This window comes from Salvelinus fontinalis, chromosome 21 (assembly GCF_029448725.1).
Source record: "Salvelinus fontinalis isolate EN_2023a chromosome 21, ASM2944872v1, whole genome shotgun sequence".
In the NCBI taxonomy this organism is placed as follows: domain Eukaryota; kingdom Metazoa; phylum Chordata; class Actinopteri; order Salmoniformes; family Salmonidae; genus Salvelinus; species Salvelinus fontinalis.
In genome coordinates this window covers 14,572,118-14,591,032 of record NC_074685.1, presented here as the reverse complement: position 1 = coordinate 14,591,032, position 18,915 = coordinate 14,572,118, and the positions used below count along the sequence as shown (strand labels likewise).

At 45.7% G+C, this 18,915-nt stretch overlaps 1 protein-coding gene across 7 annotated transcripts in view; it reads right to left on the bottom strand.

Moving 5' to 3' along the window:
• Positions 1 to 5,254: 5,254 nt before the first annotated feature.
• The window catches only part of LOC129818246 (LHFPL tetraspan subfamily member 2a protein-like), a 76,855-nt gene continuing 63,194 nt past the window's right edge, over positions 5,255 to 18,915 (bottom strand). For all 7 annotated transcript variants that reach the window (XM_055873997.1, XM_055873998.1, XM_055873996.1 and 4 more), the window contains 2 exons: positions 14,492 to 15,431; positions 5,255 to 6,610 (listed from right to left, as the gene is read on the bottom strand). In XM_055873997.1, coding sequence (XP_055729972.1) covers positions 6,354 to 6,610; positions 14,492 to 14,912 — 678 coding nt within the window. In that variant the 5' untranslated portion in view covers positions 14,913 to 15,431 and the 3' untranslated portion in view covers positions 5,255 to 6,353. The remainder of the gene's footprint in view (positions 6,611 to 14,491; positions 15,432 to 18,915) is intronic.

Genomic DNA, 18,915 nt, shown 5'->3' with positions numbered 1-18,915 from the left:
AGTGCATGTTCTCAGTACACATCCTTGTAATCCGTCTGAATGTTGACCTGTCTAAAGGTCTTACTCACATCGGCTACGGAGAGCGTGATATCACAGTCTTCCGGAACAGCTGGTGCTCTCATGCATGTTTCAGTGTTACTTGCCCCGAAGCGAGCATAGAAGTAATTTAGCTCGTCTAGTAGGTTCGTGTCACTGGACAGCTCGTGGCTGTGCTTCCCTTTGTAGTCTGTAATAGTTTGTGCGTCCTGCCACATCTGACGAGCGTTGGAGCCGGTGTAGTATGATTCAATCTTAGGCCTGTATTGACGCTTCGCCTGTTTGATGGTTCGTCTGAGGGCATAGCGGGATTTCTTATCGGCTTCTGGGTTACAGTCCCGCTCCTTGAAAGCGGCAGCTCTACCCTTCAGCTCAGTGCGGATGTTGCCTGTAATCAACGGCTTCTGGTTGGGGTATGTATGTACGGTCACTGTGGGGACAACGTCATCGATGCACTTATTGATGAAGCCTGTGAATGATGTGGTGTACTCCTCAATGTCATCGTAATAATCCCGGAACATATTCCAGTCTGTGCTAGCAAAACAGTCCTGTAGCTTAGCTTCTGCTTCATCTGACCATTTTTTTAATAGACCGAGTCACTGGTGCTTCCTGCTTTAGTTTTTGCTTGTAAGCAGTAATCAGGAGGATAGAATTATGGTCAGATTTGCCAAATGGAGGGCGAGAGGGAACTTTGTATGCATCTCTGTGTGTCGAGTAAAGGTGGTCTAGAGTTTTTTTCCCTCTGGTTTCACATTTAACATGCTGATAGAAATGAGGTAAAACTGATTTGAGTTTCCCTGCATTAAAGTCCCCAGCCACTAGGAGCGCTGCCTCTGGATGAGCGTTTTCCTGTTTGCTTATGGCCGTATACAGCTCATTCAGTGCGGTCTTAGTGCCAGAATCGGTCTGTGGTGGTATATAGACAGCTATGAAAAATATAGATGTAAACTCTCTTGGTAAATAGTGAGGTCTACAGCTTATCATGAGATACTCTACCTCAGGCAAGCAAAACCTTGAGGCTTCCTTATATTTTGTGCACCAGCTGTTGTTTACAAATATGCATAGCCCGTCGTCCCTTGTCTTACCAGAGGCCGCTGTTCTATCCTGCCGAAAAAGCTTAAAACCCACCAGCTGTATGTTAATCATGTCGTTTTTCAGTCACAACTTGGTGAAACTGAGATATTACAGTTTTTAATGTCCCGTTGGTATGATATGCGTGCTTGTGAATCGTCTATTTTATTATCAATTGATTGCAGGTTGGCTAACAGGACCGATTGTAAAGGTAGATTACCCTCTCAGTGACGGATCCTTATAAGACACCCGGACTGTCGTCCACATCCACAGTAACACAATTGGTTACGGGATCATAAAACGGCGGCCATCTCCTTCGGTGCCATTATTCAGGGGCGTGGGTCAGAAAACCAGTCAGTATCTGGTGTGACCACCATTTGCCTCATGCAGCACGACACATCTCCTTCACATAGAGTTGATCAGGTTGTTGATTGGGGCCTGTGGAATGTTGTTCTCCTCCTCTTCCATGGCTGTGCAAAGTTGCTGGATATTCCAGAGCATCCCAACCATGCTCAAAGGGAGTCATGTCTGGTGAGTATGCAGGCCATGGAAGAACTGGGACAGCTTGCCCACAGAGCTTGCCCACATGCTTGCCACACACACAACACCCAGTCTGCCACCTGCCCGGTAGAGTTAAAACCAGGATTCATCCGTAAAGAGCACACTTCTGCAGCATGTCATTGGTCATCAAAGGTGAGCATTTGCCCACTGAAGTCAGTTATGACGCCAAACTGTAGTCAGGTCAAGGCCCTGGTGAGAACTACAAGCACGCAGATGAGCTTCCCTGAGATGGTTTCTGACAGTTTGTGCAGAAATTCTTCAGTTGTGCAAACCCACAGTTTCATCAGCTGTCTGGATGGCTGGTCTCACACAATCACCCAGGTGAAGAAGCAGGATGTGGAGGTCCTGGGCTGGTGTGATTACACGTGGTCTACAGTTTTGAGGCCAGTTGGACCTACTGCAAAATTCTCTAAAATGATGTTGGTAGAGAAATGAACATTCAATTCTCTGGCAATGGATCTGGTGGACAAAAATGCAAATTTGAGAGTGGCCTTTTATTGTCCCCAGCACAAGGTGCACCTGTGTAATCATGCTGTTTAATCATGCTGTGTAATCATGCTGTTCTTCATATGCCACACCTGGCAGGTGGATGGATTATCTTGGCAAAGAAGAAATCCTCACTAACATAAACAAATGTCTGCACAAAATTTGAGAGAAATAATATTTTTGTGGGAAATTTCTGGGATCTTTTATTTCAGCTCATGAAACATGGGACCAACACTTTACATGTTGCGTTTATATTTTTGTTTAGTGTGTATTAAGCGCGTGGAGTAATGAGTAGGATTCTTTGGAGTAAGGAGTAGGATTATGTGTTTTCACGTGCAAAGTGATTGCTTTTGATAAAAATGCTTGACCTGCCTTCCCAATGAAAACCCGTTCTGAAAATTCAAACATATAAAGTTAGTTTGTAGATAATGGCATTATTTATATGAAAAACCGAACATGCCCCCAACGACGCTCTTAGCTGTCGCTCTTACAGTTCACTCTACGTGCTTGTTTGGGAAACACTTTAAAAAATCGGATCGTAAATAACGATATATCTGGTACGGCCATCGTAATGCTTAAAGTGGCAATCAGCATTAGAAATAATAACAAAGCCGTCTCCCCACCCCTGGTTTGTTAAAAAGCTGAGGGATGGAGCTAGAGAATTGATAAGCTACCACTCTCTAGAACCGACGGCAAAATTCTCTGTGCAGATCAAAAAGTTCTGTTGACTCTGTAAATTAGCTGCCAACCTCTGAGCAGTAGCCGCCCGTTCTTGTGTTGACTGCTTGCTAGCATAGTTTGCATGCTTCGTGGCAAAGTGACGGCTGATATTGTACTCTTTGAAAACCGCAACAGCTTCTTGGCATATCAGACATACAGCCGTTGATCGGACTTCAGTGAAGAAGTATTTTGTTGTCCACTCCTTATTAAACACTCGGCATTCGCTGTCCACTTTCCTTCTCTTTGGTCCGCTCATTTTCACAGAAGGGCTTAATGGTGACGTGAAACAAAGTGAAAATTAAAGTGAAATAAAGAGAAATACGTGCCACTCCAACAACGGTCAATGTGTTTTGAGTGCGCCATCTATTGGGGAAACGTGGGCATTGCAGGGAAAGGGGAAAAAAGGAGGTTTTTACTATAATTTGAACAAGTTCGGCGGGCCGGATTAAAAAGCCTAACGGGGCGTATGTGGCCCGCGGGCCGTAGTTTGCCCATGTCTGAGTTAGAGCCTTGTCTATGTTCGTAGATAAGATGAAAGCTAGGAGTCTGTCACTCCTCAGCAGGCCAGGCGTGGTCCTGTTTGTGGGTGAGTCCCAGAAAGAGGCCCAATTATCTACAAATTCTATATTTTGGGAGAGGCAGAAAACAGTTTTCAACCAGCGATTGAGTTGAGACTCTGTCGAACTCATCACTCCCCTTAATTGGGAGGGGGCTGGAGACAATTACTCGATGCCGACACATCTTTCTAGCTGATTTACACGCTGAAGCTACAGTATGTTGTGCTTGGTGACCTCTGACTCTTTTATCCTAACATCGTTGGTGCCGAGGTGGATAACAATATCCCTATACTCTCTACACAGTTTTAGCTTTAGCCAGCACTATCTTCAGATTAGCCTTAACGTCGGTAGCCCTGCCCCCTGGTAAACAGTGTATGATCGCTGGATGATTAATTTTAAGTCTAATACTACGGATAATGGAATTGCCAATGACTAGGGTTTTCAATTTGTCAGAGTTAATGGTGGGAGTCTTCGGTGTCTCAGATCTCGTAACAGGAGGAGGAGAGACCAGAGACGGCTCGGCCTCTGACTCCGACCCATTGCTTAATGGGGAGAACTGGTTGAACGATTCTGTCGGCTGAATAAGCGACACCGGTTGAGCATTCCTACAGCATTTCCTTCCAGAAGCCATTAAAAAATTGTCCGGCTGCGGGGACTGTGCGAGGGGATATATACTACTATCTGTACATATTGGTGGCAGATGCTGTTTCATCCTTTTCTACTCTTAAATGACCCTTGCCTAACTATTGCGTCTGAAGCTGGGCTTGCAGCACAGCTATCCGTGCCATAAGGTGATCGCTCTTCTGTATATTATGAGTACAGCGACCGCAATTAGAAGGCATAATGTTAATGTTACGACTTAGCTTCGGCTGGTGGAGGTCGTGTAGAACCATGTCCAGATAAAGCGTCCGGGGTGAAAATGTTGAATGAAAAAAGTTGAGCGAGGGAAAAATATAAAACAGTAATTAAAAAGTAAAAAACGTAAAGTTGGCAGGTAGCAAAGAAACGTTCATCAATCAAAGTTCACAGACAGACATACAAGTTATCACAAGAATAGTAAACCAACTAGAATTCACAGAAGTGAGGACATTTTGCCGGTCCTCACTTGTATAATATCTGTTTTAGGCTTAGGTGTAGGGTTAGGTTTAGGAGTTAGGTTTAAATATATGTTGAATGGGAATCAATTGTTTGTCCCCTAAAGGTCCTCACAAGTATGGTAAGACATGCCTGTGTGTGCCGTTTTGTGATTCCCATCTCTGTGATTCTCCAGGTCTTAGAATAACTGGCAAAAATGATGGATAAATAAGTTCTCAGGCCGTTTACCACTGAAAAAAATGGTCAATGTTCCTGGCTGTGTAAGTGGGCGTTTCCTCTATCACATGAGCACGCTTTTCCCGCGTGAGCACACTTTTCCCGCGTGAGCACGCTTTTCCCACGTGAGCACACTTTTCCCGCGTGAGCACACTTTTCCCGCGTGAGCACACTTTTCCTCCATAATATCTGTCATGCTCATGCGAGAGGGAACAGCTGGCTCTGGTCTACTTATTGTCCCCTTCCGCTCGCCCCGACTAGGGGTGCCAGCGGCAGGAGTTTTCACTGTGGTGGAAGGCAGACTCACTCGTTCGCGCACACGCGCGCACACACACACACACACACACACACACACACACACACACTCACTCACTGACTGGCAACTTCACCCCACAACACCCTCCACCCCAAACTAAGGTCTCACACTTCTTTCCCTCCCTCCCTCATCCTCCCCCACATTACATAGAGCCCCAAAGAGATGAATGTTGCTGGAGAAAAACTCAGACCAGATATTCTTGTCTTTTTCATTCTGTTTTTATTGGTTTGGCAGAGAGACAGACTGGGGAGCTGTGATAGTCAGATGATGACGCAACAACACAAGCCTCAACAGTTTCTCTCCAGCGCTGTGGCTGGTGTTGTAGGAATAACTGACCTGCCTCGGTGTTGCAGGAATAGGAGTCCTTCCTGAAACAAGGCACTAATAGGAATACACTAATAGGAATACTTGTGTGTATCGTTGACCAAGTTGTCCAAGTCTTTCTTAGCTAGCTCATGCAGTCCATGTGTAACTGTGGCTTGTGTAGGTGTCCATCCCATCAATACATTTCAAGGGTTCAAGAAGACATACATTGGTCATTTCAATTGACAGTACATTCTGTAAGCTTTAAGGACATCATGATTCCATGCTAAACTAAGGACATGTCTGTGAGTAGTTTACTGGACTGAGTAGTGGTTCCCTTGTAGAGTTACTCACACCTGGTTTAAGCTGGAGCTGGTAGAAGTTACCTCTAACTGCGGGTCCGGGATGCGATACGATATTATTTTATCCTTCTCGTGGTTCAGGTTATGACTTTGGGTTGGGTAATGTGATACTAGATCTGTAGTTAGGGGCAACTTCTACCTGGCGTTTTAGGGTACAACAGAAGATTAGCACCAGGAAGGCTGGTCTTTAGGTGTTGTCCTCATCACACCAGTATTCAAGGCAAGAGTGACACTAATTTAAAACACAGCCTGAACAGAGCTGAGAGGACCACCATTCTCAGATCATCATCATCATCACTATGTACAGTATATACACACTTATTTACAATACACACATACTGGTGTCAGGGTAGCTGGTACTGGCACACATTAGAAATAATAACACAGAACACAGACAGACAGCACCTCTGGTGACGGAGAGAGGAAATACATTGAAACACAGGTTTGTGAAAAGCTTGGCACTGTAGATTTATCCCACATGAACAATAACAACAATACAGGGTCAAAGGTCAGAGAGTCAGTCTTAGTGGTAAACAACATGGGGCTTCCGTTTGATTGACAGCTGGGACCCAGAGTGGAGAAGAGGGGGTGGGACTTGACATTCCTCTCCTTCTCCCCTCCTGGTCCATCTCAGAGCAGGCAGATTAGACTCTTGCCCTCCTCGATCTCCTCCTGCACCTTGTCTGAGGACGTGGCGATCTCGGCCTGGGCTGAGAACACAGCGCAGATGAAGGTGAGCACAGTGCCTCCCATGGCTGTGTAGAAGGCCCAGCCCATGGTACACAGCCCTGCCTGGTAGGGAGCCGCGTCCTGACTACAGTACAGCTGCACCTTGTCTGAACCCCAGCCTGCAGGGTACAGCATCAGACCCAGGATCAGAAACAGACCTGGACCAGAGAGGGGAGAGAAAGGCACTGTTAGTTCATAATATACCTACACAATAGACCTAACCTGTGTAGGTCTACATAATAGACCTACACAGGTCAACAGTTATAATGTGTGTGTGATTGAATTGTGTGTTTGAAAGGTAGCTTCTAAAAAGAGTGGAATAATGACAACAGCACATTGTCTAAAGTCAATCCACAGAACATTCTCTGGTATCAAAACATTTCCTGTTTCAAGAGCACGTTAGCGTACTAATTTCCCGTTGGTCAAAAATACTATACTTGCAAAAAAGTATGATACTCTTTTCAAATGGGACTCTCCTCTGCTCTATTCCAATAATACACCTGGCCAGAGTCAAGTCTCTTGATGCATGTCTTTCCCCAAACATGTCCCCACGTCACGACCCTGGGGTTACGGCACAATACGACCCTGGGGTTACGGCACAATACGACCCTGGGGTTACGGCACAATACGACCCTGGGGTTACGGCACAATACGACCCTGGGGTTACGGCACAATACGACCCTGGGGTTACGGCACAATACGACCCTGGGGTTGCGGCACAATACGACCCTGGGGTTACGGCACAATACGACCCTGGGGTTGCGGCACAATACGACCCTGGGGTTATGGCACAATACAACCCTGGGGTTATGGCACAATTACAACCCTGCTGTCAGCTCTGAATCCCTGGGGGTATCGCACAATGTGTGACCTGGGGTAACAGCAGCTCAACAGGAAAGGGTAGCCAGAGGGGTTTCCCCAGTCACTGAACCAACCAACCAATCCTGTGTCTCAGCTTCCTGTGTCTCTGTCTGCTGAAGGATGGAGCCACTTCTGTGGTTCTGAGACCCACTTCCAACAGCCCTGCACTGTACAATATTTCACTTGTAACAGCAAATGGATTCTGTTCCAACAGCCTTGTACAACACCAGAACCTATAGGAGAGCCTAATAGAGGCCTGCTCAGGAGGAGCAAGAGAAGGCTTCACCCAATCCCTAATATGACCTAGTGAAGTAGAGACAATGCATGTAGTCTGTGTTCAATATTACCTTTCACCATCACCATACTCAAGAATGACCTGACAGGAAAAGGCAGTGAGCCTGTTTCTAGTTCAGGCTTTGACACACACCAGGAGATGCTCTAGAACTACAATATTAGAAGTCTACTACTAGAGTCTAGACTGAGAGCTCTGGAACTACAATATGCCTACAGGCACATATTACGAGAGAGACAGACACAGAGACAGACAGACAGACAGAGACAGAGACAGACAGACAGACAGACAGACAGAGAGAGAGAGATTGTTGTTTGTTGTTTATTATTGTTTATTTCACTTTTGTTTATTATCTACTTCACTTGCTTTGGCAATGTTAACATGTTTCCCATGCCAATAAAGCCCTTAAATTGAATTTGAAATTGAATTAAAATGGAATTGAGAGAGAGAGAGAGAGAGAGAGAAACAGAGACAGAGCTCCTGCACCTCTACACCAGACCAGCACACTTACCCCACTTCCCTCCCTACCTCCCTCCATCTGCCTCCGCCCTGCTCACTTGCTCCTTCAGGAGATAAAAAACAAGTGCAATGCCGACACCAGCTTTCTCCCTCTCTGTCTCTCCCTCAGAGCAGAACAATATTGTATTAAACACGGAAATGAAAAGTAGGTCATAAATTCTTTCCACATGTTGCTGCCAGAGCAGCTCTGGTGATGGACTGGAGGTATGGTTTCAATTCTACAACCCCCCCAATACACACACACAGACACGAACACACACAACCCCCTCTAAAGACATCCCCCTACCCAATGGACCCCTAACCTAATACCCCAGTCCACTTCAACTGAGTATCCTGCATCCTCTGTGAATATTAACTGCTTGCCTCCTTCTGCAACCTGGCCTGTATATTAACCATTCGCCTCCAACTGTCTCCGTAGTCTCCTCTCTTTCTGTACTCGCTTCCTCTACATCTCTAGGTGGGGTAGCCCTGCATTCGCTCTCTACCCCGCCCATACCCCTCCTCTCCCTGACCCTGGTTTCCAGAACATCTGACAATCCACCTCCCCTTAGCTCCAGGAGATGGTGAAAATGTATCGCAACAGACTATGAGAGCCAGAGGTACAGAGAGAAAGAGTTTATTTTTTATTTTTTTTTATGCAGGTTTTTTCTTTTTTCTTTCTCATATTTCTTTCCTCTCCACATATATGTGACCAGTTTCAGGAAGCCAGCCGTATGTCACTACTTCACAGGAGAGGCAATTGAACGTCTTTTTATATATTTTTTTAAAAATGCGTTTTTGGCCAGCAATGCCTTCTGGAGCATGTGAACTTTTATGTGCCTCAATAACAAACGTGTACTCCATGTGTAAATACAAATAAAATGGTTAAATTACGAGCCTAGCTGGTTTAGCCACGGAAAAAGGCAGGAACCTTCCGGCAGCCTCAGACCGATGCGCCATTCAGGAGACCCTGATAAAGTGTACTTTAATCTGCAGTTTTTCCTTACTGTAGTCTACTACTTTCACCACTTTTAGTCTTGAAATCTTTAGTTGTTTACTTACACTGCTCACTCTGTTTGCCACACGACCTCACATGGAAATCCTTAAAGAGATGGGAGGTGCTACAGCTTAAGAGGGTGCGAACAATGCTGAATGGGTGTAGACAAAGAAGGGCTCTCCAGTAGTAGTATCAAAAAATTAAAAGGCCATCTTCTCAAAAGTGAGTTTACAAGTTTAGCAACTTTCAAAGCAGAATTACTTTCCCATTGTTCCTCAACTGCAGCATTTCATTTTCTCTACTTTTATCCAATGTAAAAAACACCATTTCAAATTTTGCTAGATATGACCGAATCCAGGTGGTGGCTCACATATTAGAGTGTGATGGAAAAAGAGAGGAGGAAGAGAGAGGAGGAGGTCTCTCACTGGAAACATCCAGACTGATATGATTGTCAGGTAGGACCGTAAGCCAAGAGAGTCTCGGTCTGTGTCTCCTGGCTTCTAAAGACACTCTCATCAACAACTAAACTAACTTTACTCATCCGCTGCTCCTCTAAACCAATCAGGTGTGTTAGAGCAGGGCTGGAGCAAAAGTTTGCATACCCAGTATTTCTGCAGGAGGGTTGGCCACCTCTGCCCTATAGAGTTAAGAGAATGGCTTCAACAGTTACAGAGTGGGTGAGACAGAGAGGACATGTTGTTTCTATGGGAAACCTGGGGGAGGTTTGTGTTTCTTTCTGTTTAGCTCCACTGTCCCAAGGAGGACTGTAGTGTAAAACTGTAGTGTTCCTCTCTGTTTAGCTCCACTGTCCCACAGAGGACTGTAGTGTAAAACTGTAGTGTTCCTCTCTGTTTAGCTCCACTGTCCTCGGAGGACTGTAGTGTAAAACTGTAGTGTTCCTCTCTGTTTAGCTCCACTATCCTCGGAGGACTGTAGTGTAAAACTGTAAGGTTCCTCTCTGTTTAGCTCCACTGTCCCACAGAGGACTGTAGTGTAAAACTGTAGTGTTCCTCTCTGTTTAGCTCCACTGTCCCACAAAGGACTATAGTGTAATAGATGAACAGGGAATATAGGGACCTATATTATCCTGATTCCTTCCACACAGTCATTTTGTTCTGGTACTGTTCTGTTGGTAGGAAGTCCTACAAGCCTGATTCAGGATTACAGTAATATGCACCGTGACCATGGACTGGACTTTCCATTCATATCTATCAGCCTTATCTACACCGCACTTCCTTTTATCCGACTCTCTCACTCTTTCATTACTCACTGATTCTCTCTTTCTATGCCTTTAATTCTTATACACCCACACTACGGTTGTAAACTCTCTCGCCATATCTCTCACCCACATACCTCTATTGTCAACACTGGTTGTGATTGACCAACATCTCAGACCTTTGCTTTGGTAATCAGATGAATTTCCAGTCACACCCGTCCCGACCCTGTACTGTACTTCTGCTCTTTCTGTTTGCTCAACAATAGTAACATCCAGACCTAGACTATTCATCATGATCAGACTGTTCCAATACAGTCATGATCATCTGTCAATCAGACCTGTAACAGTGATAGTCACGCTGTATCATTATTGCATCTGTTTACTGGATCACTGTCCCATTCCCATCTGCCATCAACCCACAGCTAGCGCCCAGGTCAAAAGCCATCTGTGTGACAGTCCTATAACTCATCATGGCTGAATTTGGCTCGTCGTCTGGTTGGCTGGCTGGTTGGTTGGAGCTGGGATGGAGAGTTTATGGCCACAATAAAAGGATATTATGACACTCCCAGCTGTAGACCTGAAGACAGTTTAACTACCTGCTGTTTCTTAGTCTTCTCGTCTCTGACTGTGTTTCTGAAAGAAAACCTGCCTCGGTCTGGCCTTAAACACTTGGCTAGTTATATTGCATATCCAATTGATTTCTATTAGAGATAAAGCCTTCCCAATATGACATCAGTGTGTATAAATGTGTTTAATAGAATCAGGACCACTGATGACTCCAGTGAGATGACGTGACCACCGCTGGCTACAGAAACACAATCTCTCCCTCTGAGGCAAAGTATTTCCCAAAACATCTGCCACCTGATCCCAGTTACGGTCACATTACGGGAACATTACGGTCGGTCAGCACACTTAGTGGAAATGTTGATTGGAGGAAAATCAAACTGGCAGAAAGGAGAAAGGAAGAGAGGGAGAGAGAGAGGTGGAGAGAAATGATAAAGTGATATAGGGATATCTTAGAACTCTGCCTGGCGGAGAAACTACAGACTTTTCCATCCCTCTCTTCTAGGACACATGTGGAGGTGGAGGAAAAATACCAACAGAAAAAAGTACCAGAGACACATCAACACTGACCACTGCTTGGTGTGGTGTCTCTGCAGTGTGTTTTGTTCTTTATCCCTTTCTGTTGCCAGGGAGACGGTTCATGACAAGGGGCTGAGGCTTAAGGTAGAGTTTAATATTTTCCCGGTATTTTACAAATGTTCCATTCTGAGAATAAATCCTTTTTCTACCAGGTAACCAAAAACCGGAAGTGTCATTCAACAGCATTATAAAGCATATAAATAAGCCTGTCTCGATTTGATTAGAGCTTTGATCGACAATTCAATCATGATTCTACTTGACCCTGATGAGCAATACGTTATATACATTTTATGAGCCCCACATTAAAGACATTTAATGAGGTCAAGCCCAAAAAAGAACAAATGATTGTGCTGTTATCCAATACATACATGATATAGGCTACTGCACATTACGCCTGACAGAAAAACATAAAAGCCTATAGATGTAGCTACTGTAGCTATATGCTCTCTTGGGTAAATGAATGAAACTAGCTCAAGTAGGCTAATCTTTTTTAGTGTGAACTGTATTACTGTACTGTATTATAGACTACTGGATTATATTGACTGAATTAAGCACATCATTCAAACCACGATTAAGCAGGGAGAGAACATGCGATTCTGGTGCAGCACATGCGGCCAACAAAGTTACAATTACAGGCAGGTGAATTTGATTTTAATTTTGAAATATAATAGGGCCTATTTGTGTTATTCGTAGGCTGATGCATAAATACTTTTAATAATATTTCCCCTAATATTAGTAGCCTACCTCCTCTTTCTCTCTCTATTGTTGCTGCATTACTTCCTCGCTTTCAACAGTTAAATGAAATACGTTTCATTGTCCTTATCTTCATCATTCTAATGACACCTTGAATAGTACTAGAACTAGATGCAGAAGGCTTTCTCTTCTTTTCACGAAGATTGAATGGTTATGGTCTGAATAAATTACTGCTATAGCCTACCGCCGCGCGAGCGTTCGCTCTTCTTTCAAACTACCCATGAGTTCTATTGGCTGCTGTATTTAACATTCATCAAACAAGAGCTTGCGTCCCTCTTTGAATAGTCTATTGGTATAAAAAATGATGTCCAGCAAGCTATTCTAGTCCAGCTTTTCCTGCATGGGACTCCAAGAGCTAAGAGGGTTTTTTAAGTAGAGAGGCCAGCGGAGCACAGGTGCGTGCGTATTGCGCAAGAGACAAAGGCTATAAGTTAGAAATTATGTCTAATCCATCACTAATTAGCTAATTATACGGCTAATACTGCAATAAATATATTACCTGAAAGAGGTAGGCTAGAAAATCTATATATCAATCTAGAACAGGATTATCTATTTTGGAGGCAACTTGAATGGAGTTGATGGAGAGAGAGAAAGACTGCAAGAGCGTGTTCACACGTGCTCTGATTGAAAGCAATAATATTCAAGTGATAGGCTGTTTTAAAACTCTGCTGCAATTAAAAAAAACATCTTTACAATAAAAAAGTAAGGTGTCCTCCGAAAGCCAGATGGAGATTAGACGTGCATTCAGTCTTTATATTACTGTAGCATAGACTATGCTGCCCTATCTGTCATAAGACAAAAAGTTACCATGATAAGATGATAGGTCTACATGCATTGTGAACTGCACTCCATACTGAGATGGGCTGTCTGTACCCAGCCTGAGCATTCAATATTCATCATTCAGAGGCAGTTGAGAAGCCAGATTAGACATCACATATAATTTAACACTTCCATTTCATGCCATGCTGTTGATAGTTTATTTTAATTTACTGGTTTCTCGCAGTTATATATCCCGAGAAAAGGGAGTGGTTTTGGGTGGTAAATCTCAGTAACCTGGTTCCCGCCATTCAAACCATTCAAACCTGAGTGCATTAAAGAAACACCCCCCTGCTATTTCTGGTTTCCCCTCGGCCCCTTTCCTCTTCCTTATTCTCATCCCCTTCCTCCCGGCGACCCACAGACCCTTAACGAGCAGTTCTGCTCTTCTAATCAGTCCAGTTGTGGACGTCCTCTGACTATGTTCAATAACAACACAATAGCAATGGACAGTATTTGACACTTTCACTAGGTCTGAATGTGCTTTACATTGTGGTAACTGTCCACCAGTGTAGCAATCACTAGATTCTAACTTTAACGACTAATTTGAAAAGGCATCACACTAATCTTACAGTAGATCAGTGTCTGTAGGGCTCGTTTGTAACCTACTCCTGATAGAGTCTAAGGAACTAGTACAGGAGAGGAGAGAAGAGAGGATGAGAGCTCTGAGAGATCCAGGCGGAATAACTTCACTCTCTCCAATGACTGCCTCCTCCCTCCCATAATTCACCACAGCAGGTCAAAGCGGCTTGAGAGTCATACACAGATACACACGCGTGCGGACACACCACACAGGTCACATGACATCATTCCCAGCTGACCCAAGAGGACAAATATTTGGGCCCTTGTTGCTGATGGCAACGACCTCAGAGGGAGGTACAAGGCTGCCGTGGTTCTCTGACCCTTGACCAATAGGGTTAATGTTCACCTCAAAAACACAGAGAGGACGCTGGGAGTAAGAGTTAATGCACTCTCGGGGGCCTGTGTGTATGTATGTATGTGTGTGTGTATGTATTGTGTGTATGTATGTGTGTGTGTGTGTGTACACGTGCATGTGTTGGTTTGTGGTCAGTGGGGTCTGATTGCTCTAGTTAGTGAATGTTTAAACTCTCAAGAGGTGGACAGCAGCACTAAAGGTTAGCTGGATGGGGTTGAATGTTGGCTGTTCAGATAGAACACATCCCTCTACAAGCTCCTCTCTCTCTCCATTCCAGGGGTTTAACAGTCAGTCAACTGTATCTAACTACTGAACAGCCCAGACAAAACTACAACCAATCAACAGGCAATACAATACTGCAAGCAGCAACACTACAACAAGAGGGTCTGTGGATTTCCTGCGTGAGTTAAAGTCAGCACTGTACCTACATGTCAATAACTCAATGTGAAAGTAAGTGTGCAACTCTGCTGTGTATACGTGTGTGTGTGTGTGTCTACATGTGCGTGTATCCCTCTCTCAGTCTCACCTGCGATGGCCTGCAGCAGTCCACACACGTTGAAGATGCTCTTCTTCATGATGCTCTGGAAGCACATGGTGAAGACGGAGATGAAGGCCACGGCACACAGTAGCAGGATCCCCGCCGCCAGGAAGATGGACGCTGCCTGCCAGAACCCGCTGGCGATCTCCCCAAAGTGCACGGCGTACGGCCCACACAGCACACCGCGCCGCAAGTGGGGCAGCTTGATGCAGCGGCCGTAGATGCCCAGGGTGGGCCGGTAGGCCTCGCCAGCCGCTGTGGCACCATGAGGGCCGAAGACGGCGTCTGGTGTCCGGGGGAAGCCCACCAGCCAATCGGTGCTCATGAAGGCGATGAGCTCTCCGAAGGCAACCACGATACTGAGTAGAGTCCACAGCATGGAGCGACAGGTCACGATCACGTGGCACATGGTGATGATGATGTTTGAAGTGGTTCTGAAGTGTTCCTGGTGATGTCTTTTTGGTGATGTCTTTTCCCGCCCAGTGGTTACACAGGTGGGGTTAAAGGTGAAGGTTCAAGTCCTTAGGGTCTTCAGGAAGAGGGGAAAGGGTGAAGGGAGAGAGTGAAGGATGGGGTCCTGTTGTGACGGAGGTGTGAGAGAGGGTAAACAGTTCCAGTGCAGGGAAAGGAGAAGGAGGGAGGGAGAGGTTGGTTTGGAGGCAGGGTCTGAGGTCAATGATTGAAAGTCTCTCTCTCGCTCTCTCTCTCTCATCTCCCCCTGGTGTTGTTCCTCTTCCTTCTTTCTGGTTTGTCTCCCTATCTTTCTTTCCGATCCTTCCTGCGATGTCTTACTCACCCGCTTTCAGTTTCTCTTCCAGCCGGAGTGTCTGTTTTTCACACGCTCTCTCGTTCTCTCTCTTCTGGACTCTACATCGTAGTGAAGGAGTGTCTCGAAGGCCAGCCAGCTGGCTTCTCACCAACTACACACCTTGAGACAGAGGGGAGGGGGAGAAAGAGAGGAGGGAGGGCGGAGAAGGGAACAGAAATTGAGTGTGTGATCATTATTTATGGCACTTGAAAGGCCAGACCATGGTAGAACGCTCAGTTACATGATGTATTTATTTTTATTTAACTCTTATTTTACCTGGTAAGTTGACTGAGAACACATTCTCATTTACAGCAATGACCTAGGGAATAGTTACAGGGGAGAGGAAGGGGGATGAATGAGCCAATTGGAAGCTAAGGATGATTAGGTGGCCATGATGGTGTGATGGCCAGATTGGTAATTTAGCCAGGATACCGTGGTTAACACCCCTACTCTTACAATAAGTGCCATGGAATCTTTAGTGACCACAGAGAGTCAGGACACCCGTTTAACGTCCCATCCGAAAGACGGATTAGCAGTGTTGGAATCAAATGTTTCAGAAGCAGTGTTTCCCCCCTCCCAACTCAGGCAACATTTAACTGTAATCAGCAAAGAAACTTGGTCATTGACCAACACAGCAGTTTAAAATAACCAACCATACACTAACAGTAAGTGGCATAGCACAGCCATGGTGAATGGGAGTAATGGTGGATGAAACATATAGACAGGGAGAGCCTTATGACAACAGGGCTGCAGACAGAGGGAGGGTTTGTCTAAAACGAACCAACAACCTCTTGTCATGTTTACATAAAGCCAGGCCTGGAGAGGAAGAGAGGAGGATGGAGGAGGAGGGAGAGAGAGAGAAAGGGCAGGCCTGGTCAGCCAGCCTGGAGGAGCCTGACTCCTCTGCTCTCTGTTTTGGTTTCCCCTGCAGAGCTCCCTGACTGACAGGGTCAGCTCCTCCCCTTTCCCCTTCTCAGGGGTGTGTGTGTGTGTACTGTGTGTGTGTGTGTTTGTGTGTGTGTAGGAGCGTGCATGCATCTGTGTGTGAGGAGTTACTCTGGGTCCACACTGGTGTCTGTGTAGTGTCGGTCCCAGGGGAAGCTGGGTGAGATGTGGAGAGGAGAAGGAGAGTTGAAGGGAAGAGAGGAGAGAGATGTGGAAAGAGGGAATGAGGGATCCTTTGACAAATAGACACAGACAGAGGGAAAAACAAACAATCTCAGATGAAACAGCCCACGCCACTGATGTAGGGCTGATAGCAGCCTGGCTGTCCAACCACCACAGAGCTAACACATAACTGACCTAGGGTCAGCCAGGCTGAGATAACCCTGCTGACACGGCCATTTCATAAACACCACCACTACAGAACTCACAGAACCCCAGTGTCACCATCACATCACAGCGATTTCACGAACACTACGGTCACATACCTCCTAAAGATAGATAACCCCAGTGACATGAACATGTCATTAACACCATCAGTACTGGGGGAGAGGTAACCACGTCCATCTCACAACAACACTGTCATCTCACTGACGCTTGCTGGAGAGTTGAATAGATAGTCAGACCATCAGTAGGTTGTCTCCATCTAACAACACACCATTCACTATCTCTAGAAAGCTGTGGGATAACAACCCATGACATCATTTCACAACTCGGCTACCCCACACACTATCTCTAGACAATACAGAAAGCTGACCCTCAGGGCTTGGTTTCACATGGCCTTCTAAACTAATAAACAATAAATACTGTAAAATGTCAGGGCTCGGAGAGATAACCCATGGCAAGAACATCGTTCATAAAAGATTTTAGCTACAGGAGGAAATCATATACCCAATCCCAAGGGCTTTACTTCAAAAGGCCTTTCACAAACATTTGTCTTCTTTATCTAACCCTCAGTTTACCTGAAAACACATTTAATGTAATTGATAACTTGGCACAAAGACGCTCTACAAGGCAGCTTAACAGTCCATGTGAACCACGGCATTAATGTAATAAAACATAGCAAGGCAAGGAGCTCTTGCTACAGAACATTAATGCAGCAGTAAATTACTGCAATGTAAAAGCTGCTAGGTTTTAAACCACAAGCTGTATTAAACAGCATAACCAGGCGACAGCTGATGAGATCATCGACTAGGCAGTCACTTGTTGATGACTTCATTCTCAGGTCAGGCTGAGGTCTCTGTGGGCCTCTAGATCTGAAGGAAGTATCTGGGTCTACAGGAATGTTTCTACCATTCCCTCCCTCTCTCTATCCCTCTCGCCATCTCTCTCTCTCCATCTCCCTATCTCGCTCTTTCTATCACACATACCTAGAGGGACGTAAAAACCTTCTGTATTAAAATTATCTATCTGGATCCTGTATCTTGGAGTCGGAAACACAGTCCTGAGTGTGCACAAACACAGTCCTGAGTGTGCACAAACACAGTCCTGAGTGTGCACAAACACAGTCCTGAGTGTGCACAAACACAGTCCTGAGTGTGCACAAACACAGTCCTGAGTGTGCACAAACACAGTCCTGAGTGTGCACAAACACAGTCCTGAGTGTGCACAAACACAGTCCTGAGTGTGCACAAACACAGTCCTGAGTGTGCACAAACACAGTCCTGAGTGTGCACAAACACAGTCCTGAGTGTGCACAAACACAGTCCTGAGTGTGCACAAACACAGTCCTGAGTGTGCACAAACACAGTCCTGAGTGTGCACAAACACAGTCCTGAGTGTGCACAAACACAGTCCTGAGTGTGCACAAACACAGTCCTGAGTGTGCACAAACACAGTCCTGAGTGTGCACAAACACAGTCCTGAGTGTGCACAAACACAGTCCTGAGTGTGCACAAACACAGTCCTGAGTGTGCACAAACACAGTCCTGAGTGTGCACAAACACAGTCCTGAGTGTGCACAAACACAGTCCTGAGTGTGCACAAACACAGTCCTGAGTGTGCACAAACACAGTCCTGAGTGTGCTGAAACACAGTCCTGAGTGTGCTGAAACACAGTCCTGAGTGTGCTGAAACACAGTCCTGAGTGTGCTGAAACACAGTCCTGAGTGTGCTGAAACACAGTCCTGAGTGTGCTGAAACACAGTCCTGAGTGTGCTGAAACACAGTCCTGAGTGTGCTGAAACACAGGTTCCATCTTCTCAGCAGGCTCACTTTAACTAGTGTTGCGTTTTCCATCTAACATTTCCAGTCATGAGTTCAGACTCATGAGCACAGCGGTGAATAGTAAAACTGTGTCTGGTATTGTGGATCATTGTGACTGGAGAGATGGGCACACACACACACCATTTTTTCCATTTATTCTCTGAACCACCACCCTCCCTTTCTCCTATTCTCCCTCCCTTCCCAGCTCATGGGAATCCCTAAGCCTGGACAGTGTGTGGAGTCTGGTTGGGAGGGAGGGGTGGTATGGGAAAGTCTAGGCTAGAGGGACATGGGGCCAGTCTTCCAGTCTGGGGAGCTGGGCGAGGAGCGAGGAGCGCCTGGAGCAGCCTGGAGCAGAGTAGGGGGCCAGTGGTGATCTGTGCCGCCAAAGATCTGAACCTCCTGGGGGTCGTTCCTGTCACTTGGCACCCGGTCACCATGGAGAGGGATAATAGTT